We start from the raw sequence: 26389 nt of genomic DNA on the forward strand, positions 1-26389 counted from the left end.
GGCACGAGATAGGGTGTGGAGCATGGGCTCTGGGTGGGGGTTTGTGTGTGGGAGGGGGCTTGGGGTGCAAGAGGAGGTGTGGGGCACCAGATCCGTGGACCGCTTACCTCAGGCATCTCCCCGCAAGTGGCGACCTGTCGTGGCTGCTCCTAGGCGGAGGCACGGCAGGCAGCTCTGGGGGCTGCCCTGGCCCCACCCCGAGCGCTGGCTCTGCACCTCCCATTGGCTGGGAACCATGGACAATGGGAACTGTGGGGGCAGCGCCAGGCATAGAGCTGCCTAGGAGCGCCTCCGCCTGGGAGCAGCCAGAACAGGTCGCCGCCTGCGGGGAGCCACCCAAGGTGAGCAGCCCACAGATCCATGCCCCAAGTCCCCTCCCACATCCAAACTCCCTCCCAGAGCCCGCGCTCCGCACCCCCTCACGCACCCCAACCTCCTGCCAGCCCTGCGCCAACCGGACTATAAACTGGTGTTTCAATAAATATCAGAAATGCTGGTTTATAGAGCTTCCCAGTTGAAGTGCCAGATAAAACAGCTTTTACTGTACCTTGAAATCTCTTACTTAGCAGAATGATCCCTCTTCCCATTCTTTGCTGAGCTTTAGCTTTGCCATTATGGCACTTATATTGCTCTCTGGCACTATGCTGCAAGCAGTACCCTATCTGGCTTGCATATCAGTTTAACACATCTCCATTACCACTAAGGGCATCACGGTTTTTAAGTTTGTATTTCTCTTTTAATTTCTGCAAGTGGCCTGAAGAAATTCTATTAGCATGTGCCCTTTAAAGCAAATATCCTTTTCCTTAGATAAACCCCATGACCTTGCAAAGATAACACAAGTGTGACCTTATCTAAGTTAAAGGATCATTCTGTTGAGAGCCAAAATGACCATATTTAACACACTAAAAAAAACAACCGAACCACAGATATATAATTCCAAGTTCCAACTCAGGCCTGGTAACTTGCGTTTCATTCTCATGGTGTAGGTTTATAGAACCTCTTAATGGATTTATAACCTTTGGCTCACTGTTCCTTGTTGAGTATGTGTATAAAACGGATGATAACGCTAGGATTCTCTTGCACATGCTGCTGCTGCCTACAAGGTCGGGTGGTGGTTTTACTCAGGTGTTTTGCATTGTGGTTTGTCTGCTCTGTGATCCCCATTCTTTTTGTCTCCTTTCTAGCACACCAGTGCTGAGAGCACAGCTTCACTCCAGCCCTCAACAACCTTTTCAACTGCTTCAACCTCAGCCACTAGCACCATATCCTCGGTTGTCAGCATGGCAAGCAGTATGAACACTACGAACAGCCTTGGCCTGAGCGTTACCAGCGTGTCTATGCCAGCTGCTTCTACACGGGCAGCTCCCTTAGTGTCTTCAGGTTCGCAATATTAACAAATCACATGAATAGACAGAGGACCTCAGTCTGCAGGGTTGTCAGTTGAGCACCACGCCAGCAATAACTACGCCAAGAAATATACACTCTTTAAAGACTTGCATTTTTCAGCATGCTTTACTTGCTGGCCTGTGAAATAAAGTTGCCTGCTTTTATGTGTTGGGAATATTTGATGGGTAATGATTAGCATTTATGTAGCATGTTCCATCTTCAGAAAGCTTTAGAGATAATAACCAGAGCTGCTCCTGATTTAGTAAATGTGGACCTGTAGAGAATTGGTTTGCAAACTAAGCAACATGATCAGCTCTTGGCTTTATTCACATTAGCTTTTACTTCTCACTCTCCCCCTGCAGTCCAAGTTCATGTGGCAGTATCAGAATCCACTGCAATTCCAGCCTTCATTACCCCATGGCAAAGCACTGCTGCCTTGGCGACTGCAGAGAGGAGGCTCTGGATTCATGTGTTGCCCATGCCACTGCAAATGGCTCTGCTGGGAAAAAGAACACCCAAAACTGCCAGGGCTATTCATTTTGTATGGTGGTGGCAAGACTCATCTTTTTCGGAGACGGGAGATGAGTTGTCTTGTGCTTAAATGGAAGCAGTACTGAAGTTCACTGCTGGCTTTGCAGTCCGCTTTAGCTGCCAAAAGGAAATGTGATGGGTCGGGATATCCCTTAGGTGAAGGAACGGGACATTCTGCCTGAATCATATGCACAGGTGTTTCTCTCTTCCCCTTCCACTTGTACTGCCAGTGGAGATTCTAATGACTGGCCAGACAAAGTGCATTACTCCCCCCATGGTCCTCAGCACAGCCCTGCTTCATAGCATGAGATCCAAGCCGCATTATGACCTCTCCTCTTCGCTCTTCCTAGCTATAGCTGAAGCCAGCAGTACCCACAAAAGAGAGCTATTATGATGATATGATGTTGATGACAAGTGATTTCCAGCCGATTGTGTGGGTTTGGGGGGGTGGGGGGTGGGGAATGCTATCTGTTGCAGTGAGAATGAGGCTTGGACTCTTCCTCTGAAAAGGGACTAGGGGAGGGAGCAATGGGTCTGTAACCCTTTCCATCATTTCAGACTCCTACTAACCTGAGAACTAATCCACCAAACCCAGACTGATCTTTGGGATGGGACCATGTTCTGTACCTCTGAGCCCGTGTAGGATCTTTATCTCTTCGTATGTCCAGTCCCTTAGCTAGCAAGATGTCTGTTATAGTATTCAGGCCCTCTTTCAGGTATTGTTAGCTTCCAGTTTTTATTCACCATTCCTCTTTAGCAAATCTCTGCTGTCTAGACACTGTGATAGTTCAGCCTTCAGGGCAGGCCAGCAAACTTGTCTCAGGGCTGAAGCCTTTAGTTTATGAGGCTTGTTAAAATTTTTGTATTTTGATTCTACAGGCAAAGCTCCCCCCAACCTGCCCCAAGGTGTACCACCCTTGTTGCATAACCAGTATATTGTGGGACCTGGAGGACTCCTGCCTGCCTACCCAGTAAGCAACTTCATTGTACCTGCCCTAGATTACTTAACTCCTTGGTGCCAAAGGGTCCTCCAGACCCACCACTGTCTATGCCAGCGTGTGTCTTTTTTTGGCACGTGCTGCGTGTGGAATCCTGGACTCCTTGTTCCAGGTGCTGAAGGGTATGGGAAGTATTCCCATACTGTGCAGGTTTCCAATTCATTGCTAAATTCAAAACTGACCTTGAAAATCCTTGATTACAGATTTGATTCTGCTTCCACTGAAAAATGGGAGTTTCCCCAGGGACTTAAATGGGATTAGTATTAGGCCCTTTCAGTTGAAATGGAATCATCTGAGTTAAAAGTTTGACTTTCTAGGATAGATTGGGTGTGCTGTGCTCAAAACCAGATACACGTCCTGTCACCCGTATTTTCAGATAGATGTCAGCATGCCTTGGAACAGACTTCATCTCAGGGCTGCACAGTCTAGTCTCCTCAGCTGTCCTACCACTAGTTCTTTTCCTTCTTCACCGAAGGGAGGGAATAGTCATTCCTCAGTTCTAACCTAGAAATGAACGATTGTATCTTGCAAACTGAAGGCCTGTTCACTGAATCTTGGAGCACCATGTACCGGGGAGCAATAATAGCAAACAATGCAGTTAAGAGGGTTGATTAACTCCTAGCTCTGAATGTCTTGTGGTTCAGTTTCTAGTAAACCGTGTGCCCTTGAGAACTGTACTGACTACACAGTCTTCAGACCTCAAATCTCAGAGTGCCAATGATGATGGGAAAATGAGGGTTTGTAATTGACATGTCAACCAAACTTTAACTGTGCTAGCCCTTGGAAATAGAACTTGATCGTACAAGATCTGCGATAGCCTGGTGTTTTTAAAATTGGCTGGGTCTAGATTAATCTCTGTCTTAAAACCCACAGATAGGCCAATATTAGCGAAAAGTGTTACAATGTCGTTGTATTTTTATCTGTCTTCAAGCAGATCTACGGTTATGACGATCTTCAGATGCTCCAATCCAGGCTGCCAATGGTAAGTACATGAACCAGATGGCTTGCTTTCACTGTGAGTTAATCTTTCAGAGTAGTCGTTCTGCCCAGCAGAAACCACTTCAGTTTATGGTGATTTTTAAGAGCTTTCCTTGAGGCTGTCCTACTTCGATGAAGCTGTTGCTGATGTATTCTGGCTGCTCAAGTATCTCCTTTCAGTGCGATTACCTAGAAGGTGTAAGTTCCTTAAGGTTCTTCTTCGAGTAACACTCCTATGGGTACTCCATTTCCGGTGCACATGTGCTTCTCGAACCCCTGATTGGAGATTTCTAGCTAGCTGGGACTTTTCAGCTCTCACACATGCCTTATGCCTCCTTGTCTCAGGCCATGTCTACACTACGGGGGGGATGATCGATCTAAGTCAGGGGTGGGCAAACTTTTTGGCCCGAGGGCCACATCGGGGAATAGAAATTGTAGGGTAGCCCATGAATGCTCACAGAATTGGGGTTAGGGTGCAGGAAGGGGTGAGGGCTCTGGTTGGAGGTGTGGGCTATGAGGTAGGGTTGGGGATGAGAGGTTTGGGGTGCAGGAGGGTGCTCCATGCTGGGATCAAGGGATGTGGAGAGCGGGAGGGGATCAGGGCTGGGGCAGGGGGTTGGGGCATGGGGAGAGGCTCAGGGGTCCAGGCTCCACGTGGCGCTTACCTCAAGCAGCTTCTGGAAGCAGTGGCATGTCCCTTCTCTGGCTCCTAGGCATGGAGGGCCTGCGACCCTCGGAGTGGGGTGATGCCACGGCTTCCGGGAGCTGCTTGAGGTAAGCACCGTGTGGAGCCTGCACCCATGGTGCAGCCCCCGACCTGACACCCTGGCTGGAGCAATGGAGCAGGGCCAAGCCGCGTGGTGCAACCCCCAAACCAGCTCCCCAGTAGGAGCTCGTGGGACGACTTAAAACCGCTCGCGGGCCGTAGTTTGCCCACCCTGATCTAAGTTATGCAATTTCAGCTACGAGAATAACATAGCTAAAGTCGACGTTCATAGATCTACTTACCGGGGGGTCCACACTACGCGCGCTTCTCGTTCAGGTGAAGTACAGGAGTTGGTGGGAGAGTGATCTGCGATCGATTTAGTGGGTCTTCACTAGACCCATTAAATCGACTGCTGATGCATTGATCACCGCATGTTGATCGCCCAATAAGTGTAGACAAGCCCTCAGGCACCGAGGCTATGTAGTGGTGTGCGGGTGAACTGCCCTCAGTTCCTTCTCTACTGCCTCGGCCTAGAGCGTACTTGGCCTTCTGTTTTTATTGCAGTTAGGTAGATTATTGTTGTAGGTTAGTGTTTAGAATTTACTACAGTTAGTTAATTTTTAGGATTGTCTTTCTTTTCCTCCAGGCAACTTGTCTTCTCTTGGCGAGGCATTACTGGCTCACCAGGCTTCAAATGCTGCCTGTCTTGCTGGGAGGCTATATCGATAAGCAATGGGCACTCCAAATGTGTCTGTTGCCTGGGGCAGTCCCATGTCTCTTAGGAGTGTTTCTTTTGCTTGGCACTTAAGTCCAGAGCAAGGAAGAACAGGGAGATAAAGCTCAGTCTGTTAGCCATAGAACGATCTCTTCAACCCATCCTCTGAGCTAGATCAGGAGATTCTCCCCTCTCCCCCATATATCCATCCCCAGACAGATCTGGCACCCTGTCAGCCTCTGGGCATGCTTGCCTAAGCAAGAGAAGTCTTTGGAGCCCATTGGGAAGACTCCCAGAAAGAGAACCATGGACTCCCACTCTAAGGAGCAAGATCCCTGTTGAGATGCTTGGTGTCTCAGAGTACCATTGAGGCCTAGGACTCTTCCTCCGGTACCAACATGACTGTGAAGCCCCAGAGTTCCCAGAACAAGAAGCATGGCTCCGATAGCGTACTGGTACCCTCCACCAGTAAGGAAGGCAAGCACAGGATACCATCAAGTTCTGCCTCGCCATCAGTACCTATGCATCCCACTTGGCCATTGGTGCCATCATGCGCCTTAAGCCAGCTTTCGGTACCAATGCAAGCAGCTAAGCCAGGGGTGCCTGTGCAAGCCATACCCTCGGTACTAAGGAAGCAACAGCGCCAGACATCTACAGTTCCAGCGGTATGCCCATCATTGTCAGAACTGTCGGCTTCAGCTACAGCGACCTCACTTATGGTATCGGTACTGGGGTCCTTTCTAATACCACAGAAATTCTGATACTCGAGGGAACTCTTGGTGTCGGATGAACCAGAGTCCATCAGAGTTGTTGACAGGTACTGAGCATCTCTCGGTACCAACAGCGTGGTCTCTGAGCAGCCATCCTGTGGCACAGGGCTCTCTTCCATCTTCAACAGCTGCCTCACTCCCCCCATGGGAGGATATGGAGGAAGACAACTTCCAAATGGTCTCTTTGACTTCAGTGATGGGTTTTCCTACATACCCATTTGGGAATCTGCTTTCGGTCAGTTGCAGGGAGGACCTTGTGGGTCACCAAGGGAAATGGAACCAGCCTTGCATGCTAATCCTGCTTTCTTATGGAGCACTGCAATGGCTATATTGGGACCCATGGGCTGACTGTCAGTAGCAATGTACCAAACCACTGGTACAGTCCCTCAGGGAGACCAGGGTTTCATATCTTCCCCTCCCTATCGACCACCCCCACAGCAGGAGACATTTGAGGAGCAGGAGAGTAGGGCAGATAAAGAAGCAACTCCTCAGACTCCCATTTCATTGTTGTTGCAGGATGAGGCCTTTATGCCTCCACCACCTTCCATGGCCAACGACTTCAGGCAGCTTCAGGACCTCATTAGAAGGGTAGCAGACACTCAGCAGATCACTCTGGAGGAAGTCAAGGATCTGCAACACAAACTGCTGAATACTTTGCAGTCAGCTACACCCTCCAAAGTGGTGCTACCTATTAATGAGACTCTCCTCACCTGGCTAAGATGGTGTGGCAAGCACCTGCCACTATTCCACCAATGTGCAAAAAGGTGGATAAGAAACACTGTGTGCTTAAGGATACTGATCACCACCTAACTCCCTAGTGGTGGATGCGGTGAATGAACAGGATAGGTGGCACTTTTCAAGATCTACCCTCATGACAAGGATCAAAAGTGGCTGGATCTCTTTGGATGAAATTCGTACTTGTCCTCAACCCTGCAGTTCTGGATCACAAACTATTAGGTGGTCATATCCAAATACTACTTTACTAATTACAACAGGCTTGCAGCCTTTACTGAAAGCTGGCACACGACTTAGAGAAGCAATTCCAGTCCATAGTTATGGAGTTATTCTCTCCAAATGTCCCTATATGTTGTAGGCACTGCTGCCAGATCTATCGCCACAGCGAGGTAGTTATGCTCAGGATGTCATGACTCCAACTTTCAGGGTTTCCAAGAGAGGTTCAAAACACAGTAGAGGACTTCTCCTTTGATGGTCATAAGCTCTTCTCAGAGACAATGTTCCTGCACATCTTGAAGGGCTCCAGGGCTGCCCTGTGTTCCCTAGGCATTGGACACGCCTACAAGCAAGAAACGTTTCAGTAGTTTCAGAGTGCCCAGAGGTCATGGCCTGTTGAGTTCTTGGGGTACCTTAGACCTTGAGAAGGTTTTAGAAAGAAGGAGAGATTTCAGAGGAATAGAGCTGCTCAACTGCCTTCCACCACCACCCAGGCATCATCTAAACAGCAGTTTTGATAGGTTGGTCACGGGTTCAAATCCTCCCACTCCTGGATGTACAGTGGGGCCTTTTAGCCCACTTCTCTCCCTTTGGGGACTACCTTGTCCATTTTCACCTGGAACCACAGACTAGTGGGTCTTGGAGGTGATAACATTGAGCTATACCATCCATTTTATGTCACTCTCTCCCTTCCACTCCCCTTCCCATCCCTCTTCAGGGATCCCTCTCATGAGCTTCTGTTGAAGCAAGAGGTGGACTCTCTCCTCTGACAGGAGCAGTAGAACTGGTCCCCTTCCCTTCTATTCAAAATATTTCCTAGTGCCAAGGAAGGACAGAGGTTGGAGGCTGATTGTAGATCGAAGACTGTTGAACAAGCTTGTAAAGCCTCAGAAATTCAGGCTGGTGATTCCGGCAACTATAATTCCTTTACTGGATGAAGGGAATTGCTTTTTGGCCCTCGACCTACAAGACGCCTACTTTCCATATAACTATATGCCCACCGCACAGGAAATACCTACTATTTGCCATGGGCCAAGATCATTTCCGGTATCAAGTACTCTCCTTCAGCCTCTCCTCGGCCTCAAGGATGTTTTCGAAGGTTCTAGCGGTCGTGGTTGCCTGCTGCAGGAAGTGATCCTGATCTTCCCATACCTTCACGACTGGTTACTCACCGGCTGCTCCTTTGAGGCAGTGTTGGCTTCCACCCACATGGCTCTTGCTCTGTTCCAGGTGTTGGGCCTTCAGCTGAAAATAAAGAAATCCATGCTGGTACCAGTACAAAGGATACAGTTTATAGGGTTGTACTTGGATTCATTGACAGCCAAAGTATACCTCCCTTTAGACAGATTTATGATCTTGTCAAGTCTGGCAGAACATTTCAGAGGACCACAATAAGGAATTGTCTTCAACTCTTGGGCCATATGATAGCTTACACCCTTGTGGCCAATCACACAAGGCAGTGCCTCCGCTGCTTCCAGGATTGGTTCAGAACAACTGGCTCTTTGAAGACGCACCTTGGACAGGCAGGTGATGGTCCCCTTGCATATAAAGAACTCCCTAAATGGGTGGAAGAAGCAACTCCACATCTGTGCGAGCGTCCCTTTCTGTCACCCAGCCCAATCAGTGACTCTCTAACTGACGCATCCCTGTTATATTGGGGAGCCCACCTAGAGACACTTATGGTTCAGGGCAGATGGACAGACCAAGAGGCTAGTCTCCACATCAAACTATTGGCAATCAGGGCAGCCAGGAACACTTGCTTCCATTTCCTGCCGCTCATCAGGGGCAAGGCAATCAGGGTCATGACTGACGGCCCATCCTTTACCTCCTTCAACTGTGTCTGTCCGTCAGTCAAACTCCTGACCATGCCTCATCTCCTGTCTCATGATGCGGGTTGCGCATATCGCCCCAACCTAGCAGTTCTGTGCCTCAGGGTGTGGCTCCTGGGTGGTTCTGGGGAATAGAGGCTTCCTGCTTTATGAAGGTACAGCTGGTCTTTGTTAAAGAGTAGAAAACATCGGCCCACACTACCTACCTGCAACAACGGAAGAGGTTTGTTCACTGGTATGGTCGTTGTTACCTCTAGCCTGGATTGGTTCCCCTTTCCCTCCTCCTAGATTACCTGCTGGATCTGAAGACATCTGGGTGATCCATCAGTTCAGTCAAGGTATACCTAGCTCCCACATTAGACACCCCACTCCATCCTTGGACCTCAACCCTGGTTCTGAACCACTTCATGAGACCTCCATTAGAACCAATGGCAACCTGCTCCCTACTTCATTTATCTGTGAAGAGGGCCTTTCTAGTTGCCATCATGTTGACTCATAGGATGAGATTGGAGCTGATGAGATTGGAGCCTTGATGGCAGATCCTCTCCCACCCTTTCCCCCAGTGTAATGATCTTTAATGATACGGTCTCTTTATGCCACATTTTGAGTTCCTACCAAAGGGTACATCAGATTTTTATCTTAACCAGTCTATCCATCTACTACCATAGCAGTATTTTTTCCCGAAACATCATCCTTCTCAGCTGGAATCCTATTTTCATAATCTGGACATTTGAAGGGCCTAGTGCTGCTTAGTCCTAACCAGATAGAAGTTTAGGAGATTACCTAGACTTTTCATCTCCTTTGCAGATAAATCCAGTTGGGCTCCTAGCTTTGCTCAGACTTTTGAGATGGATATTGGGATGTATCTTTCCCTGTTACGAGTCTGCAAGTTGTCACATATCTTCCACCCCTTGTGGATCTGGTGATACCACGAAGTCTCTAATTTTGCTTCCAATTCCATCCATTATGTTTCTGCCCTACCTTTGTTTTCCCTGAAAATATGATCTGACTGGAAATAACAGTTGTCTGTCTTCTGTGTCTTTCCTTAGACCAGTGATACTCAGACTGAGGCTCGCAAGCTGCAAGTGGCTCTTTAATGTGTGTCCTGCAACTTTGTAGCACATGATAGTAAAACAGTGTGATTTAATTAACCAATCAGGATGCTTTTACGATGTTAAGCAATTGTAATTGGTCAGTCATTTTGCTGTGAGAATTATATTTTTATATATATAAAGTAAATGAAACCGTGAATTCATGCTACTGCGGTTCTTTTGGGTAAAGTTAATCGCTAATTTGGCTCCTTGAACCACTGAGGGCTGAGTGTCACTGCCCTGACCAATACAAGTTACATTCATCTCATAAAAGGTATGTGAGGCTCACAAGAGCATAGGGATGTTAATTATGCTGCAGAATACATTCATTCCAACCAGTTCCTCAATTTTTTTAGCCATACTTTTATTTTAAAAATATAAATAGTTTAAATATATAAATAAATAAATATAGACGTGACCGTCTCCATTCCCACAATCAGGATAAGTTTGACAATGCACAAAGAAAATAACAATTGCAAAATATTTTTCCTCTCCACCTGTGTCCAGCCTCTAATATATTTCTTAGCTTTTGGATGAGACTCCGCACACAGTACGTGAAGTACATTCATATAGTTCTGTAGCTTCTTTCCTCTTCAGAGCATTTTAAACAATCAGCCCCACCCGCTGAAGTGTATGGTATAATCCCCATTTTACCGATAGCAAACTGAGTCACATAAGTTGACTTGAAAAGGGTCACAAAGTCCGTATCAGAGTTTAAACTTGAGGTCAGATGGTTTCTTGGTCCCAGTTCGCTGTTTCACCCAAACTTCTCAAATGTTCATAGTAAAATGTTTGTCGCCTAGTTTTTCATCCTCGCTGTGAGCTTATGAATATATTGAAAACACCTCTGCCCTTCTTCTCTGACAATCTCCCAGGCACAGGTGCTGTATTTCTTCTCCTTAAGAAAATCTTGGATCCTCTGGAAGTATTTCTTCAGTCTCAGAATGTTGCTCCCTCCCTTTGTATGTAGGCATGCCTCGAGGCGCTCAGTCTGCAGAGCGAGCCCATTTAGGAACCTCTCCACTTTTCTTCTTTCCCAGCCAGTTTGGGATAGGTTCCTGCAAAAGATGCCGAAGAGCTGCTGGAGAATTTCATGGACAGACATCTGGGCTTGTTGTAGAAATTTGGGCTTCAGAATCTTCTCAGGAAACTGGAAGGCTGTCTTGTCTTCCAGACACTCCAAAGGAAACTTCCCACCCATGTTTTGCAGCAGTTGTAGACTGTACCAGTTAAATTTGCTTTGCTGGTGACGAAGCAGGTTACAGTCCAGCGACATGACTCCAGCGGGGAACAGCAATACCAGGCAAATCTGCCACAGGCATCCTTGAGACTTGGTAGTCATGATGATAACGTTTCACAAGGCTTATGCCAAAGTACTTTGTAGCTTGTTAGATGTCTGCGGTCTACTGTGCATGCCTTCCATGTCCCTGAATTTATTTGGTGGGATGTTTTTCCTTTCATCATTTTCTGGTTCTCTAAAATTTCCCTATTTTCATTTTCACTTTCCAACTGCTGACTTAAGTGTCTTCTGATGCTTCTATACCAATGTCCATATTTTCCCCCAGGGATGTTAAACATCTCCTCTCTGCGCAGCATTATTAGAGGCCCTGGATGTTTGACCTCTGCCCTTTGTGTGCTCTGTGCAGCATGTACTGCTAAACTACATTCTGAAATATTTAAACAGCTCAGGCACTAGGGTTCTTAATCATAGTCATATAGCCTAAAGTGCTGAAGCTCTCAGATCTGAATGAGTCAGTTCTCTTTGACTGTAGAACCACAATTATTTTCAACTCCTGAACTCCCAGAATTTTCCATACAGTTTTGTTCTTTTTTTAATAGGAAATCTGAATTCTTTCAGGCATGTGACATAGACCTAGGATTGCAGCCTTCCTACCTGTCAGACTCTCTAGCTGAGCAGGGTTACATGGGATTGGTATTTGAATTCCAGATCTTTGAAGAGATTTGAGGGCTTTGTACGGAGCGCTGCAGGTGATTTCAGTAGGTGTCAGGTTCATCCGTAGGCATTAGAAGAGCTTGCTTGGAGGAGGCCCCTTGGTGGAAAGAATGTAATTATTACTCTCGTGGAAAATGTGGTGGCCTGTCTAGGGCTCGCTGGGGGCCCAGTCTGGTCACTGTGATCCACCATTGGTGGTGTGCTTCCCTTGGAGTCTCTGCCGCACCAGTGTCTGAGTGTATATGTAATGTCTCAGGGTCATTGTACTGTTGGCAGTGCTGCCTTTCAGATGAGTTGCAAAACCAATGTCTTGACCATTTGAGGTTGTTACAAATCCTGAAGTAACATCTACAATGGATTGAGGTGATATCCTTTGGTTTTTGGCCAAATTCTGAATGAGGCAGTTACGTTCTACCTCTGTAAATTCCTACTTTTAAATTGAAATATGTTTAATAGTAGGCTGGTAGTATACAGTATGAACATATAATCAAGATAGTCCAGGGAGATTTACTTTGTAGATAAAGGACCACTGTCAGGTGTTTCAGGCTCTAAATTGTAGGCTTTCTTTTTAAATGTCTTATAAAATGTATTGTATGTAGTGTTGTTGTAGACATATTAGTCCCAGGAAAGTAGAGAGAGAAGGTGGTTCACGTCCAACTTCTCTTGGTGAGAGAAAGGAGCTTACACAGTGAAAGTTTTTCTTTCACCAACAGAAGTTGGTCCAATAAAAGATATTATCTCACTGTCCTTATCTTTATAAAATATACTGAGTACAGTACAACCCCATGTATCTGACCCTTCATTATCCAGCTCTCCGTATTAACGGAACAACCAGCACATGTAGGTCTAGAAGTAGATCTCTCCTGTAGCCGCTAGATGGTGCTGCAGCCTTGCACTTTCCCATTCTCTGGATTATCGGAATTTTTGATGATCCAATCTGGCCCTGGTCCCAGTAAGATCTGATAAATGGAGGTCTGCTGAATTTAACTTCTTAAAAACTAATCCCAAACAAAGAGCTTCATGTGGCATTTGCAGCCCAAGCTTTGCTGCAGTGTGACAGTTCATGAGCTCTAGAAAATGAAACTGACGAAAAGAAAAGTGAAATTGATGGCTCACTGTATAAACTTGGGAAGGGGAAAAGTGAACAATCATCATCAGATGATGAAAAGTAAATTATTTTTAAAATTCTTTTTCTAAATCAAGCATATTGGAAACATAAATAAGAATTTGTATTAAAATGGATGAGGTTTAAGCTACTGTAATAATGTCCTTTTAAAGAGCACATTTGTAAACTAGACATAATGGGAGCAACTGAGGGGAGAGGGTTCCCAGCCCTCACCAGTCAAACGGTTGTTACACAGTGAGATTGTGGATAACTCACAGATCCCTGCAGTAATAGCAACCCAAGAAGACTACAATGCATTATATTGGAGTAAATGGCTTAGTGTGGTTTAGGTTTTTGCTTTTGTGTGAGTCATTCAGTTAAATGTCTAGATTAGAAAGAGGAGCAATGCAGTAAAAACTATATACCTGTTTTTCATCATCTATGAGCATTAGCATAATGAACTCCTGCCAAGCCTGGAGGGGGTTGGGGGGGTTCCTCTCTGGAGTTCCACCTTGGTACAACTCCCTGGGATAAGAGCGGTGATGGTAAACTTTCGGGCCAGCAAGACTAGCAGAGGGGAGGCAAGCAATTCCGTGCCCCTGACTTTCCTAACCATTCCTACAGTTTTGGAGCACTAAGTCTAGACATAGGGGTGCTCCAACCAGCTCTGAATGTGCCCCTTCTCCATACCCGCCTACATATCTCCAGTATGCATACAAAGGTTTCTCTCTAATATCTTGCGGGATTGGTGGGGTCAGATACCATTGGAATAAGTTTATCATGATTCCTTTAATAGTCACTGATGTAGCATCAGACCAGCTTTCCCCAGATTAGGTAGCATTGCTCCATTATTTACCTACTAAACTGCTCTGTCTTCTTGGGTAATTGCATTGCTGCTCCATATCTGTGTTTGAGCCCTTTGTGTAACCTTGATATCAGACCTGTAGGGTCTGTGTTTTGTGATCGCGTGGACTTGGCTCTCATCAATGGCACATCAAATGCCACATTTTGTGGGGCCAAGAACATAATGCCTGAACTGTTTTTAAGAACAAAAACACGTGCCCCCCTCAGTCTCATGTGGGTGAATGTGGATTTGCTTTGCAAAAAACTCACACTTTCCTTGTGGGATATTTGTGCTGTTTCTCTTGTGACTGTTTTCATGGGGCAAGTGGGGGGGAAGGAGAATCTGGATTTTCCTGTAATTGGCGTGAAAGACAATGGGATGTAACATCCTTCCCAACTGTATTCCACAGAAGTGCCCTCATATAGGGGGGTGTGTGTGTGTATTTGTTGTCCACCTCATCTAGGAAGGTGACTGTCCCCAAGGGATATCTGGAATGTAAGTTCTGACCTAGCACCTTTCAGATTTCCCTTGAAACTCTGTATCTGTTGTTTCTCTTGGAGAGAGACGGTCAGGGTAAATATCACTTTAATTTGACATAATCCGTTGGGATTTTAGCAGAGGATTTGATAGTCTCTCATTAAAGTTAATTCATAATAGCTTGGAAATGACACTGTCACATGGGATTACAAACTGGAAGATTGGTAAGCAAAGAATAATGATAAATAGCAATGGATCTAATTGCAGGAAGGTGTCTAGTTGGTACTATAGGGCTCTATTAAATTCTGTCTTATTGAGTGTTCCTCAGAGATGGAGAAGAGGGTATGGAGAGCATGTTCATGACAGTCACAAATGATACAAAATTAGGAGGTGCTCGGAGCTCAACTGAGGACAGATGTGTGTGATCCAAAGGAACACAGAGATTAGAAATGTGGAGAAAAATCCTTTCCCAGCATCAATAAGTACAAGATAATATATTGGGGAGGGTGACGGGGGTGTGTGGGAATAATCTGAAGCAAATCTATTCAGTGGCAAGAAGGGGCATGTTAAGCTGTAATACTGAAGGGCAGGTTTAGGGGTGAGGAGGACAAGGAGGCATGAAGTCTGAGAGCAAAACAGCCTAATGGAGTTTTGGGTTACATATACATAGGCATTTTGTAGGTATGATGGGGGAAATGGAGGAGCATCTGGAAGCAGCTGTTTAACTTTAGTCTGGGGAAAGGAAAAAGTTTCTCTCTTTCTGTGGGAACACGGTACAGTGGGGTGGGTGGAGGGCTTTTTGGGTGGACGGTGAGAGTGCAGGTTGGCTGAGAAACCTGGACTGGGGCTGCTGGTGGAGTTGTTATGGAGGGGCAGAGAGTTGGGAAAAATTGTAATTTACACAGTGCTTCTTGGGTGTCTTTCTGCTTGTGGGTCCTGTCTTTAGATTATAAACTGTCTGGGGCAGGGATCAGCTTCTATTCTGAGTCTGTGTGACACCTAGCGCAAAGGGGTCCTGACCCTTTAGGTGCTACTGTAATAGAACATCTAAATTAAACATCTAAAAAAAGATGTATTAGAATTGGACAAGGTTCAGAAAAGGGCAACAGAAAGGATTAGGGGTATGGAATGGCTTCCGTATGAGGAGAGATTGATAAGATTGGGACTGTTCAGCTTGGAAAAGAGACAGCTAAGGGGAGATATGATTGAGGTCTATAAAATCATGACTGGTGTAGAGAAAATAGATAAGGAAGTGTTGTTTACTACTTCTCATAACACAAGAACTAGGGGTCACCAAATGAAATTAAGAGGCAGCAGGTTTAAAACAAATAAAAGGAAGTATTTCTTCACACAACGCACAATCAACCTGTGGAACTCCTTGCCAGAGGATGTTGTGAAGGCCGAGACCATAACAGGGTTAAAAAAAAGAACTAGATAAATTCATGGAGGATAGGTCCATCGATGGCTATTAGCCAGGATGGGTGGGAATGGTGTCCCTAGCCTCTGTTTGCCAGAAGCTGGGAATGAGCGACAGGGGATAGATCACTTGATGATTCCCTGTTCTGTTCATTCCCTCTGGGGCACCTGGCATTGGCCATTGTTGGAAGACAGGACACTGGGCTAGATGCACCTTTGGTCTGACCCAGTAGGGCCATTCTTACATTCTTATATCCTCCATCTGGGGTGGTAACACTCTGATTGTGCCCCTCTAGCAACTCCCTCACTGGTCATTTTAATATACGTTTGCACCATTTCGTAGGTAATGTCTGGGGTTTTCTACAGCAGTGCTTGTGTTACAGAGCTGGAATGCTTGTCGCCAGCTGAGGAATGGTTTTTAAAGAGAAATCATTACATGTGTTTAAGAAACAGGCATTCTGTAGAGCTGGGGATTCAGGGGCTGCCACACCAAAACTTCAACTCTGCCACAGCCTGCCTGGATAAGATTCTGTCCATGCATCCCTGATTTTGCATATTTGGCAGGAGGGAAAAATAAACCCATTCACCCATCTCAGTGTTGCTGGGAATCTTCTGCTTTCATGAACCTTTGCATGCACATAAGGCAGCATTCATAAAACAGGCTGGCTCTGTTATACATTTGAATATTAATAAATATTGTCTTTTTCAGGATTATTATGGAATTACATTCCCTGCTCCTGCAACCTTGACAGGCAGAGATGGGAGCCTTGCTAACAACCCATACTCAGGTTAGTAGTAATTCAAGATGGGGATGATGGTTGAATAGAAGCATTGGTTTCTGAACGTAGGGCATGCTGCTATGGCCAAAGGAGCAATCCTGGCCTCCTCTCTGCAGGCAGCTGAGCCGGCCAGTCCAAACTCGTTAGACAAGAGCAGGAATCATAAGTGGCTACATTTCAGCTTCTGACAGTGGATTTCCTTAAGATGTTAACAGGAATATTCAGCCAATATCTACTCCATACACAAGTCCTATCATGTGAAAGAGGGATTTAACTTCCGAATTGTAGTCCATCCCAAAGCTAATACAAGGTTGTTCCTTGCGGTGCTGTGTCTGGGTTTAGATGACTCAACTGATAGAACTCTTTCTACTGGGAAAGTATCTGCAGCTAATAACTCCCATTCTTGGTATTCAGCCTCCTTTGCTCAGCGTCAATCTGTTACTCTTGGTTAGACCCTTTCAGACCTCTCTAAATGCCTTTCTGACTTCATTCCATTCCATAGTTATTGTTTGTATTGTGGTAGCACCTACAGGATCTCTGCCTCCACACCCCCAGAAATTGATGAGTGCACTGCCTTGGAAGCTGTCCCCAGGACACTAGTGTGGTTAGGTTTCTTGTTCGGATTGCCTAGTGCTACTAGAAGGCCTCTTGTGGGCTAATAATCAAATTTCCCTTCCTACGTCTTTAATTAGTTGGCTTCAGATGCAAGCCTGGCTTTCCTGACCTTTATCTACTGTCTCCAGAGCTCTGGTGCTGTGAAGAACCAGAGATCTAATTGGTCATACTTGGCAAATAGAGACTTGCATGTTTTTGTCAAAGGCCCTCATTCCTTTAGCCCAGGAGATGTTGCTAGCCAGGTTAACTTCTGGGAGAGTGGTACTTTAACCCAATTAACAGTTTGCTGTTTGGCCACTCAGAGCTTATGCTTATAGTACATTTAATGTAATGATCTAACACTCAGTGACTGAATCCCCCTGTGCAACAGATAAGGATTGTTATCTCCATTTTGTCAGCGGGATAACTGAGGCACAAAGGGTTCTCTCTTGGCCAGGGTCACACAATGAGTTGATGGAATGGAACCCATGAGTCCTGGCTCTCAGTCCCTGCTCTCACCACTAAACTCTCACATCCTCTTGATTGTAGCACAAGCCCAGCCCCTGATAGTTTTTGCCAGTGCTGGAGAGCTGAGAAAGCAAAGGATGGGAAAGGACCCTCCTGAAACAGTTGATGGCTTTTCTTGCAGGTGATGTAACAAAATTTGGCCGCGGGGATTCTGCCTCCCCTGCTCCTGCCACCACGTTGGCCCAGCCGCAGCAGAATCAGACGCAGACTCACCACACCACTCAGCAGCCCTTCCTAAACCCTACGCTGCCCCCAGGATACAGCTACACGGGCTTACCATATTACGCCAGCGTGCCAGGAGTACCCAGTGCATTCCAGTATGGGCCCACCATGTTTGTAAGTCATGGGAACTAAACCTTACACTACTAGCTGCCCTCTTTGTGCTTCTCTAGCTTTGCCTAGTGCAGTCCTGGCCCTTTAAAGTTCCCCCTATCCTGCAGGGCATTTCTGGTGAAATGAGGCTCAGCTTCCATCTGGAACTTCTTCTTTTGTATGGCAACTTGGCAAGCAACATTAAAGCTTGACATCCAAGTTTGTCATCCACTCTGTGCCTTCCGTGTAGAATGACAGTGTCCATGCAGGACTAGAGGAACGTTAAAGGGCCAGGACTGTAATATTCTAACTTTATGTAGGCAATGGTGAGTGGTATAGAGCTTCAGCAGAGATTGTTGATCAGTGTCAAAAATTCGTTGGGGCAAGGGGGGTGAAGGTGATGGTTCATCCAGGAGTTACAAATTTGAGCCCAATAGCATTACAGCAGCCCCTGATGGCTGCTGGAAAGGGAGGCAGAAGCTGAGTCAGTGTACTGGGAGAGGCTGGAGAAATCAGTTAGGGGGAAGAGGCTATGGGACACCAATGGGAGACTGGGAGGCAAGGGGTTCCCGGGGGGAGGAGGAGGTAGAGGGAGAAGTGCAGACAGTCTGTACAGGGCTTGGATCCAGGCTTTGTACATTTTTATTATAGAAAATAAATACCAGGCTCCCTGAGTTATGGGGCTGTAATCCCACCAGTGTGTTTGGGTGACTCCGGTTTGTGATCTCCAGACTCTTGAGGGAATTCATTGTTCACTGTGGTTTTATAAATGTATAAAACATGCATGTTTCTTGGGGTGGAGATTACCTAACAATTACAGAGCAAAGTTATCATGTATCCAAGCTTGGAAGTTACTGTCCTCATTTTACAAGAGGGGTAAACTGAGGCAGAGAAGCTGTCTCTCTCTCACAAGGCTATACTGCAGTCAGGGTGGGAAGTTGGAGTAGAACTCATGGGTCCTGGCTCCCAGTCCTGCACTAGATCTCACTGCTCTGAGGTACTGCGAAAGGAACTGGGAATTTCCTGGCACTTTAAAGTCTTCTATTTCACAGCTGGGAGATGCAGTGCAGGGCTGCCAGCAGAGACATGGGATGACCTTCCCCACTAGATAGCAGTGGAAACTGGCTTTTATGCTGTTTTCTAACTGAGAATTCCCTTTTGCCTCCAGGTACCTCCAGCATCAGCCAAGCAGCATGGCGTCAATTTGAACACTGCTTCCACCCCATTTCAGCAGGCAAGTGGTTATGGACAACATGGTTATGGAGCAGGTAAGGTTACTCCAATGGACAGTGCATCTGTGCCATTTAATTTAATGTCCTCAGAGCTGCTTGCTCATGGTAGCACTACGTCTTGTCCACGTTGGCAGGCTATGATGACTTAACGCAGGGAACAGCGGCTGGAGACTACAGCAAAGGAGGCTACAGTGGATCATCTCAAGCACAAAACAAATCTGCTGGCACTGGACCTGGGAAAGGTAACAAATAAAGGGATCTGAGGTGCACATAAGCACTTCAGATCAGGGATCTTGCAGGGCAAACTTCCAGCATTCCCAGTGTCAGGTCAGCATGACGACCAACTCTCAAATGGGGTGAGTCCCAAGCTGTTTCTCCATCTCTCATGTTCAAAATGCTTTTAATGTTCCAAACGTTCCTTCTAAGCCAACAGCTGAATTTGTGTAAGGAGGTGAGTGGCTGAAGTCCAGCTTTGTTCAGTTACCCAGAGGAGAAACAGCAAAGCGTTACCTCTGCCAGCTGAAAGCTAAAGTTCGCATGTGGTGGAGGCATAGTGGCACTCCACCAATGCTAGGTCCCTGATCCCAGAGCAGCTGTCTCTTTGCTGAAATGGTTACCACTTAGATCATGAATGTTATTTACATTCATGATTAGGCTCCAGAATCAACACCACCCTTTGAGGTGAAGGGGGCAAGTATCAGCTCTCTGAGTTAGTGTTTCAGGCTCTCCGGAGACTCCATCACTGATAGCATCCATTCATACCTGGAATGCTTTCTTTGCATACCACAAGGGCTAGAACATTGATTTGTTTTATATGAAACCTTAAATTCTGCAGATGCTAGTGGGACCACTTGAGAAATGTACACTGACCACCTGGCAACAACTAATCCAACCCTGACTTAAGTAAATACTGGCCAGAAAAATCTTCCTCAGACCAGCTGCTCAGTACCTATATCCTCAGCCTTGTTATTCACATGTCTGAGAGCAGTGGAAACCCCGCCAGCCCAATCCTTTCATTCATCGGCCAGAGACCTTGATCTTTGTTTCTTGCGTAAGTGAAACAGCTCAAGTTGTGAGCCCTGATTCTAGTTCACACTGGGAATGAACGGCCAGCCTCCCAGCTGGTGATCCCCAACTTGGTTCTGATCCTGCCACACTAGCTGGTTCAGCAACTGTGGACCGGGGAACCACACAGTGTCTTTTAGCGTGCACCCTAATTTGAGGGGAACGTTGACTTCTCTTGATCTAAATGAACGTTCAGTGCCCCTAGGTACTACCCAGCTTGGTGCCTTAGAAATGGTGATGTAGCTTGTGGATAGTGGGCACGGGCAGCGTACACCAGTGGTCTCACGCCTGATTTATGAAGGGAGCTCAGGAAATAGGCCTTTGCACTTTCTTTTGACTCCTAATGTGGGGAATTGTAGAGGGGCTGGGATGGCATGGGAGGAAACTGCACACCCCAGCCAGGAGTAGCCTCATTTGATATAGTGTGTTGGGGTGGTGACACCGAGGATGTAGGCAACAGCCAAGGGGCATTATGGGGCTCCCAGGAGCAAGGGAAAGAAAGGGTCAGGTTGGGTTGCCTTTGGCTCTTTCGTTGTCAGCGGCTTTTTGTTTTCCAGGTGTTTCTGTGACCTCAAGTAACACAGGTGTGCCTGATATCAGTGGCTCAGTCTATAACAAGACTCAGGTGAGGAGCTATGGCTCATTCTTTCTGAGAAGCATGAACATGCCCTCCTCCCTCCTGTGCCCAAGGGTAAAATTGTCAGTTCACTGGCCAGTGTCATTTCAGCAGGACTCGTCCTCCCAGGGAGCCTCTTGGCCACTGGTGATTTCTCAGCCCTGTTCCAAGGGGTAATCCCAGACTCTGGCCTTTCTCCAGCACTCACTCACTCCGCTTGATTTTAAAGAGGACTTCCAAGTGTCTCATTTGACACCACTGCTCTTTTCCATCCTTGGCCTGCTCTTGCCATGCTGACTCATGACAAAGGCTGTTAATGTGGAAGCAAAGATTCCTGCATTGTTGCCTAACTTCGGTTGAGTCCCGAGATGCTGTTAAAATGCGATATCACAAATGTTTTAGGGCTGAATTGTCCTAAACACAGGGCCATAGCATCGTCTCGAGAGAGGCTGGACTGTGTGGACAAACACAGATCTGTAATGATGGCCATGGACTTTCTCTGTTCCTTTTGAGCTGTGTGTGCATTGATCCCAGATCACTCCATCTTCCACCCAGTGCCGTTGTCTTGTGGCTGTTTGTGGTGCAGCTAGTCTCCCCTTGAAAAGCTGTGGAATAAATGGGGTTAAGTACTAATTCCCTATTCCACTCTCTGGAGCATAGAATCCCTACGCCCTTTTGTAAGGGCATTGGGGTGGGGATCCATGTAGGTATTTCTGCCTACCTGGGATCTGCTCCTGCATTTCTGATGAGCGGGGCTGTACATACTTTGAACAAATGCACGTGGGCCTCAAATCTGCTGCTCAGCACCAGATGCGAGGGTTTGGGGACTTGAAGCAAAACTCCTGCTGTGATCTCTTCTGCCATTTTTACTGAGCAGCCCTGACTGGCTTAAATATTTCCTGACTTCGTTATGAGCAAATTGATTGCTAAGAACTAGTTTTTTTTGCTGGTCCGCTGCATTGTATAGAATGTGCATGAATTTCCTGCCTGTGGGGAAGCCAAGAGGCCATCTTCTACTGTTAATAGGCACAATTTAGTGTCTGTCAATGGATCATTTACTCTTGAGTCACGGACAATTACTGCTTGTTTGTGGTATTACCCACAATGTATTAGGGACTTTCTAAACACTTAAGAATGGCTTCTGCTCTGAGGAGCTTGGAGTCTAAGGACAAACAAGTAGACAGGTCAGAGAAAGTGAAATCACAATGGGCAGTTGATAGCCAAGTCAGCCGATTCACTCCAGGCAGCACAGTAGCGTGCCTTTAAGAGGAAAGATAACACTTGATTGTAAATATCTAGCTAAAGTGCCGATGTGTATTAGATCTGGGTTTGTTTACTGGATTGGTAAAGAGTCAAAGTTCTCTTTGTTCAGGCAACTCTTGTCCTTGTTCGGTCACCCAAAGGACGCTGAGGAAAGTGTCTAACTGCTTCCCTGTTGCCTCCATGCAGACGTTTGACAAGCAGGGATTCCATGCTGGCACACCACCTCCTTTCAGCCTGCCATCTGCTCTTGGATCCACTGGGCCACTGAACCCTGGTGCTGCCCCAGGTTATGCTCCAGCCCCTTTCCTGCATATCCTGCCTGCACATCAGCAGCCTCATTCCCAGATGCTGCATCACCACCTTCAGCAAGATGGGCAGGTGAGTCTGTCAATCCCTGGTGCCTTTCTGAGGCTGCTGCTCAAAGTAACTCGATGACCATCAGCCAGAGAGCGTGTCCAAACTGATCCCACCCATCACAGGTACTCTGTCCTGTTCCTTTTGGCTCTGCCCATTGGCAGAGTACCTCGTTAGGTAATACAGACTAAGATGCCGTGTTCCCAAGAGTGCAGAGACACACAGCTCTAGGAGCCAGCAGAGACTGCCACTCTCTTTTCCTGGGCAGGTCATGGAGATGTTTACAACCATCATAATTGTTCTGTGACAATAAAAGAAATACAGCTAGCAACAAAATAAGCCCCCCTCGCCAGCTCCCCTAGTATCTCTGGTGGTTCTGCATTCAGTTTCTCTGGCCAGTTCACTTCCCTTCATCTCTGTTAATGTCTCTTGAAAAATATGCAAAGTTCTGCTTTGAGTCTGAACTTAACAAATTGTTTCCCTGTCCCTGGATGTGTCTGACGTCTTACGCCTTTGTGCTCTGGTGTCCAAGCCCTCCCTGGAGGGACCTCCTTTGCCCACCCAACTTCTGACCATTTTCCTTCACTCTCCTTGTTTTTACATGCCTCTTCTAATTAGTTTTCTGCAGTGTGGCTTATTATCCAGAGAAATCATGGACTTAGTTCAGGTCATGCAGCTGGTCACGTTCTTGATCTAGAGTTGGCTGGCATTGGAGTTAGCCGGCATTGGAGTTAGCCACTTGGATGATTTTCCTGGATCATGGGCCCATCATTGTCTCCTGCTGTTTGAGTTTGGAGGGGTGGGGAATGTGTTTTGGTCCTCTGCCCTAAGAGACTCACGGAACTGGAGTGTTCCCAGAGGGCATTGAGGGAAGGCGGTCTTGTTCCTTTGACAGATTACTCTTATCAATGATTAGGTTGGCTTTAATAAGTCTTTCACCCCCTACCGTCACCACAGTGACCCCAAGTGTCCTATGCCTCAGATTTGTCCTCCTAGGTTATCTTGGTTAACAGACGATCAGCAAGAGAGGAGATCGCTCAGGTGCTGGTTGGGAAAGTCTCAAGCTGACTGCATCAAAGATTTTTAAAAAGATCTTTTATTGTGAGTGGTCAGGAAGCAGAGTGGGAGAGGGGTCTCTGCTTCACCCAGGCTGTCAGCTGACTTGTTTCAGGTCGTGGACAGTTTGGTTAATCTTAGTTCTTCTCGGCTGAGTTGAGTTCCTCCTCTTCTGAGGAAACCGCTAGTTGCTCTGTGGTGAAAGTCACCTAGATTGGGGCTGAGTTGTCTGTGTTCTGGAAGGCAGGACGGTATCTTGGCAGCAGGGGACAAATGCTGCAGCATCTCTGCTTGAGTGTCTGCCCATAATGTATGTTGAAGTGCTGAGAGAACTCTGACATCACAACCTGTGCTCTGGGCCCATGTCCCTCCTGACTCCTAAAGGCCAGTGCTAGTGGAGATTGGTGTTTTCCAAGCAGATATGAGATGGCCTGACGTCCAGTTACATCACGTGACACAGCCAGAATGGCGGTCATCCAGAGTCGACTCTTCCCTTTGGGGTTCAGGTTGTTGTAAAGGTTGTGGCAAAACGCTTCTCAGAGCATCCAGATGCTTTGATTCCATTGACCTGTAGAAAGCTGGGTACTGGCCGTGCCCTCACTGTGCAGTTTCAAGGAATCTCTTCCTTGCAGCACACTATCACTCCCAGCTAATCACTTAAGCCATCTCCTTGCTAAAGCACACAAGAAAATTTTCTGGCTGAAAAGAGGCAGCGAGGTGGTTGGCTGACTTGTCCCAGATGGGGCAAGCCTTGTGGAAGTGAGCTTACTCAGCACTTCTGCCATGTGTTCCTGGTGGGATTCACTTTGGCTGTTTGTGGATTGTGTTGAGGCCTGGGGCAGCGTGATGCTGGAATTCCCAACTCTTCCCCCAAAGTGGGGCCAAGGGACACCATTTCCCTGCTTTAACAGAGATTTTGCTGCTTTCAAAGGCCATCCCCAGGGCTGCTGAGAGGATGGATGGGGCAGGCAGGTCTTTTACTGCTCCAAGGTAATAAATGCAGTGTGCTCCCTGAGGCTTCAGGATTAGGGATCCAGCCGCGGTGGCTTCTGATCTGAACATGTGCTCCCTTTTCATTTCTTTCCAGGGTGGATCTGGCCAGCGCAATCAGCCAAGCACCATGCAGCAAAAGTCTCAGGCTACCAAAACCGCCTATGGCACTTCTCCATACTGGACAAACTAAAACCGAAACAAGGAAGGGGGAAGGCAGGGGAAGACTGAAAGAAGAAAAAGCCGATGCCCATTCCTGGAACTATTAGGAGAAAAAGTAACTGCTCAGCCAAACGTCTGTGTGGGGAGAGCTGCAGCCAGCCATCCTTCTGTGGCTCTCGCCCGCTCCCTCTTTGAGTTGCTGTTGTATGTAATATATTTATGTATGTATTTGTAAATGTAATAGAGCCTACATGTGGTTTCTGCATCTTTGCAGCCTGTTTTATTTTCTTTGTAGGGAGAATTAATTATTCACTTCCATTCTGCATCAAGGCATCTTCCTTTTTTTTTTTTTTTTTAAAGCTCTGTGGGCTTTATAATTTGTCAAGAGAAAAACTGTGCCGTTTCGGTGAAGAAGGAGCCCATTTATTTAACGTAGTTCCTAGTTCAGGCAGATGGGAAGGCCTGACCCAAAAGACAAATCCAGGGTTCTGTCTCCTGTTGGTTTGATTTTTTTCTTTCAGATGTAGCTGTTACGGTTTGCGGGCCCTCTCCCTTCTTTTGTCCCCTGCCTCCCCCCATCGCCTCTGGTGGGGAAGACGAACTCTTGTGGGCAGTTTTGTTACCATGGCCACGAGCTGCAGCATCATCTTTTTATTTCACAATTTTTAAATAAATAAAAAAAAATTGACAGGGTTTTTTTTTGTTTCTCTAGCAAGAGACTTTGGATGGCTCAGTCAGCGTGTCCTGGAACCTCCTTTGCATCATTAGAGGCAAAACTATGTAGCGGTTTCTTAAATAAAAGTATAAGCTGTGTCTTGTACCTCTTCTTGCCCCAAGCCACCCTGCCCAGGATACCCAGAGCTAATGGATGGAAACTTCATTACCCCTCCCCACTTCTTCTTCTTCTTTTTTTTTTTTAAAAGACTGAAGGAGGAAGCTCTTGGTCCTTCCTGTCCTGCACCAGTACGGTGAATGTTTTAGAAGTTTCATTTCTTTTTAGCCCTTACTCCACCTAATAAAGATCTGAGCGTATAACTGGTGTTTGCTGTCTCCATTAACAAAGACTCGAGGAGCTTTCTAAACCCCTTCCCATTCCCTCTCCTGCAGACAGTGGGATGAGACCATCAGCGTGGGCAAGGGGTTTTGGGGAGAAGGGGTGTCTGTGCCTTCAAAGGCACTACCAGCTGTTTAGAATTGGGTAGCAAGCTGGATCTCCGCTAGTTAAGCCAAGTGGATGTAAAGAGAGTTCTGAGGGGTGCATGGTGTGATCTGTGCACCTCATCCTGGAGCTATTTAGCTAGCTGGAGCCTCTTACGCTACAGCCCCGTGCAGTGGAAATAGCGTCTTCATTGTATGACCTCCAGGCTGGTCCTCTCCTCCGCAGCCTACTGCCCCAGAAATGTGGCTTCATGGATACAGCTGTTGGGCTTTTATTAAAAAAAAAAAAAAAAAAAAGCAGCTGGTGTCCAGGGACAAATGCAAAAGTGGCCCCATGCAACAGCATGTGTAGTGATAGTCTGGCAGCTCGAGCCAGTTTGAATGCGCTAGAGACAGCAGTAAGGAAGGGTGGAGAAGAGCTGCCCTCCAGTGCTCTTTTAAAGAAAGAAAAGGACGTTGTGGCTGAAGTTCAAGGGAAAGGTGAAGTCACCAGAAATGTGACTGGCTCCTTTCACAGTGGGGATCAGTA

General features: G+C 46.7%; 2 protein-coding genes across 10 annotated transcripts in view; one reads left to right on the plus strand and one right to left on the minus strand.

Annotated features, from left to right (window-relative positions):
• The window catches only part of UBAP2 (ubiquitin associated protein 2), a 134325-nt gene extending 108588 nt beyond the window's left edge, over nucleotides 1–25737 (plus strand). For 4 of the 9 annotated variants that reach the window (XM_048850952.2, XM_075128336.1, XM_075128335.1 and 1 more), the window contains 10 exons: nucleotides 1185–1380; nucleotides 2797–2888; nucleotides 3847–3897; nucleotides 16461–16539; nucleotides 17774–17988; nucleotides 19133–19232; nucleotides 19331–19438; nucleotides 20819–20886; nucleotides 22327–22518; nucleotides 24638–25737. In XM_048850952.2, coding sequence (XP_048706909.1) covers nucleotides 1185–1380; nucleotides 2797–2888; nucleotides 3847–3897; nucleotides 16461–16539; nucleotides 17774–17988; nucleotides 19133–19232; nucleotides 19331–19438; nucleotides 20819–20886; nucleotides 22327–22518; nucleotides 24638–24733 — 1197 coding nt within the window. In that variant the 3' untranslated portion in view covers nucleotides 24734–25737. The other 5 variants (XM_048850953.2, XM_048850955.2, XM_075128337.1 and 2 more) reach the window with 4 other exon arrangements.
• LOC125636992 (interferon beta) lies at nucleotides 10324–13028 on the minus strand. Its single transcript, XM_048850963.2, has one exon. The coding sequence runs from the start codon at nucleotides 11295–11297 to the stop codon at nucleotides 10755–10757; it is 543 nt and encodes a 180-aa protein (XP_048706920.2). The 5' UTR covers nucleotides 11298–13028; the 3' UTR covers nucleotides 10324–10754.
• Nucleotides 25738–26389: the final 652 nt, after the last annotated feature.

Source organism: Caretta caretta, chromosome 5 (genome assembly GCF_965140235.1).
Source record: "Caretta caretta isolate rCarCar2 chromosome 5, rCarCar1.hap1, whole genome shotgun sequence".
In the NCBI taxonomy this organism is placed as follows: Eukaryota; Metazoa; Chordata; order Testudines; family Cheloniidae; genus Caretta; species Caretta caretta.

Excerpts from the sequence above, each read along its gene's own strand:
- LOC125636992 (XM_048850963.2), bottom strand. The coding sequence starts at position 11,297 with ATGACTACCAAGTCTCAAGGATGCCTGTGGCAGATTTGCCTGGTATTG.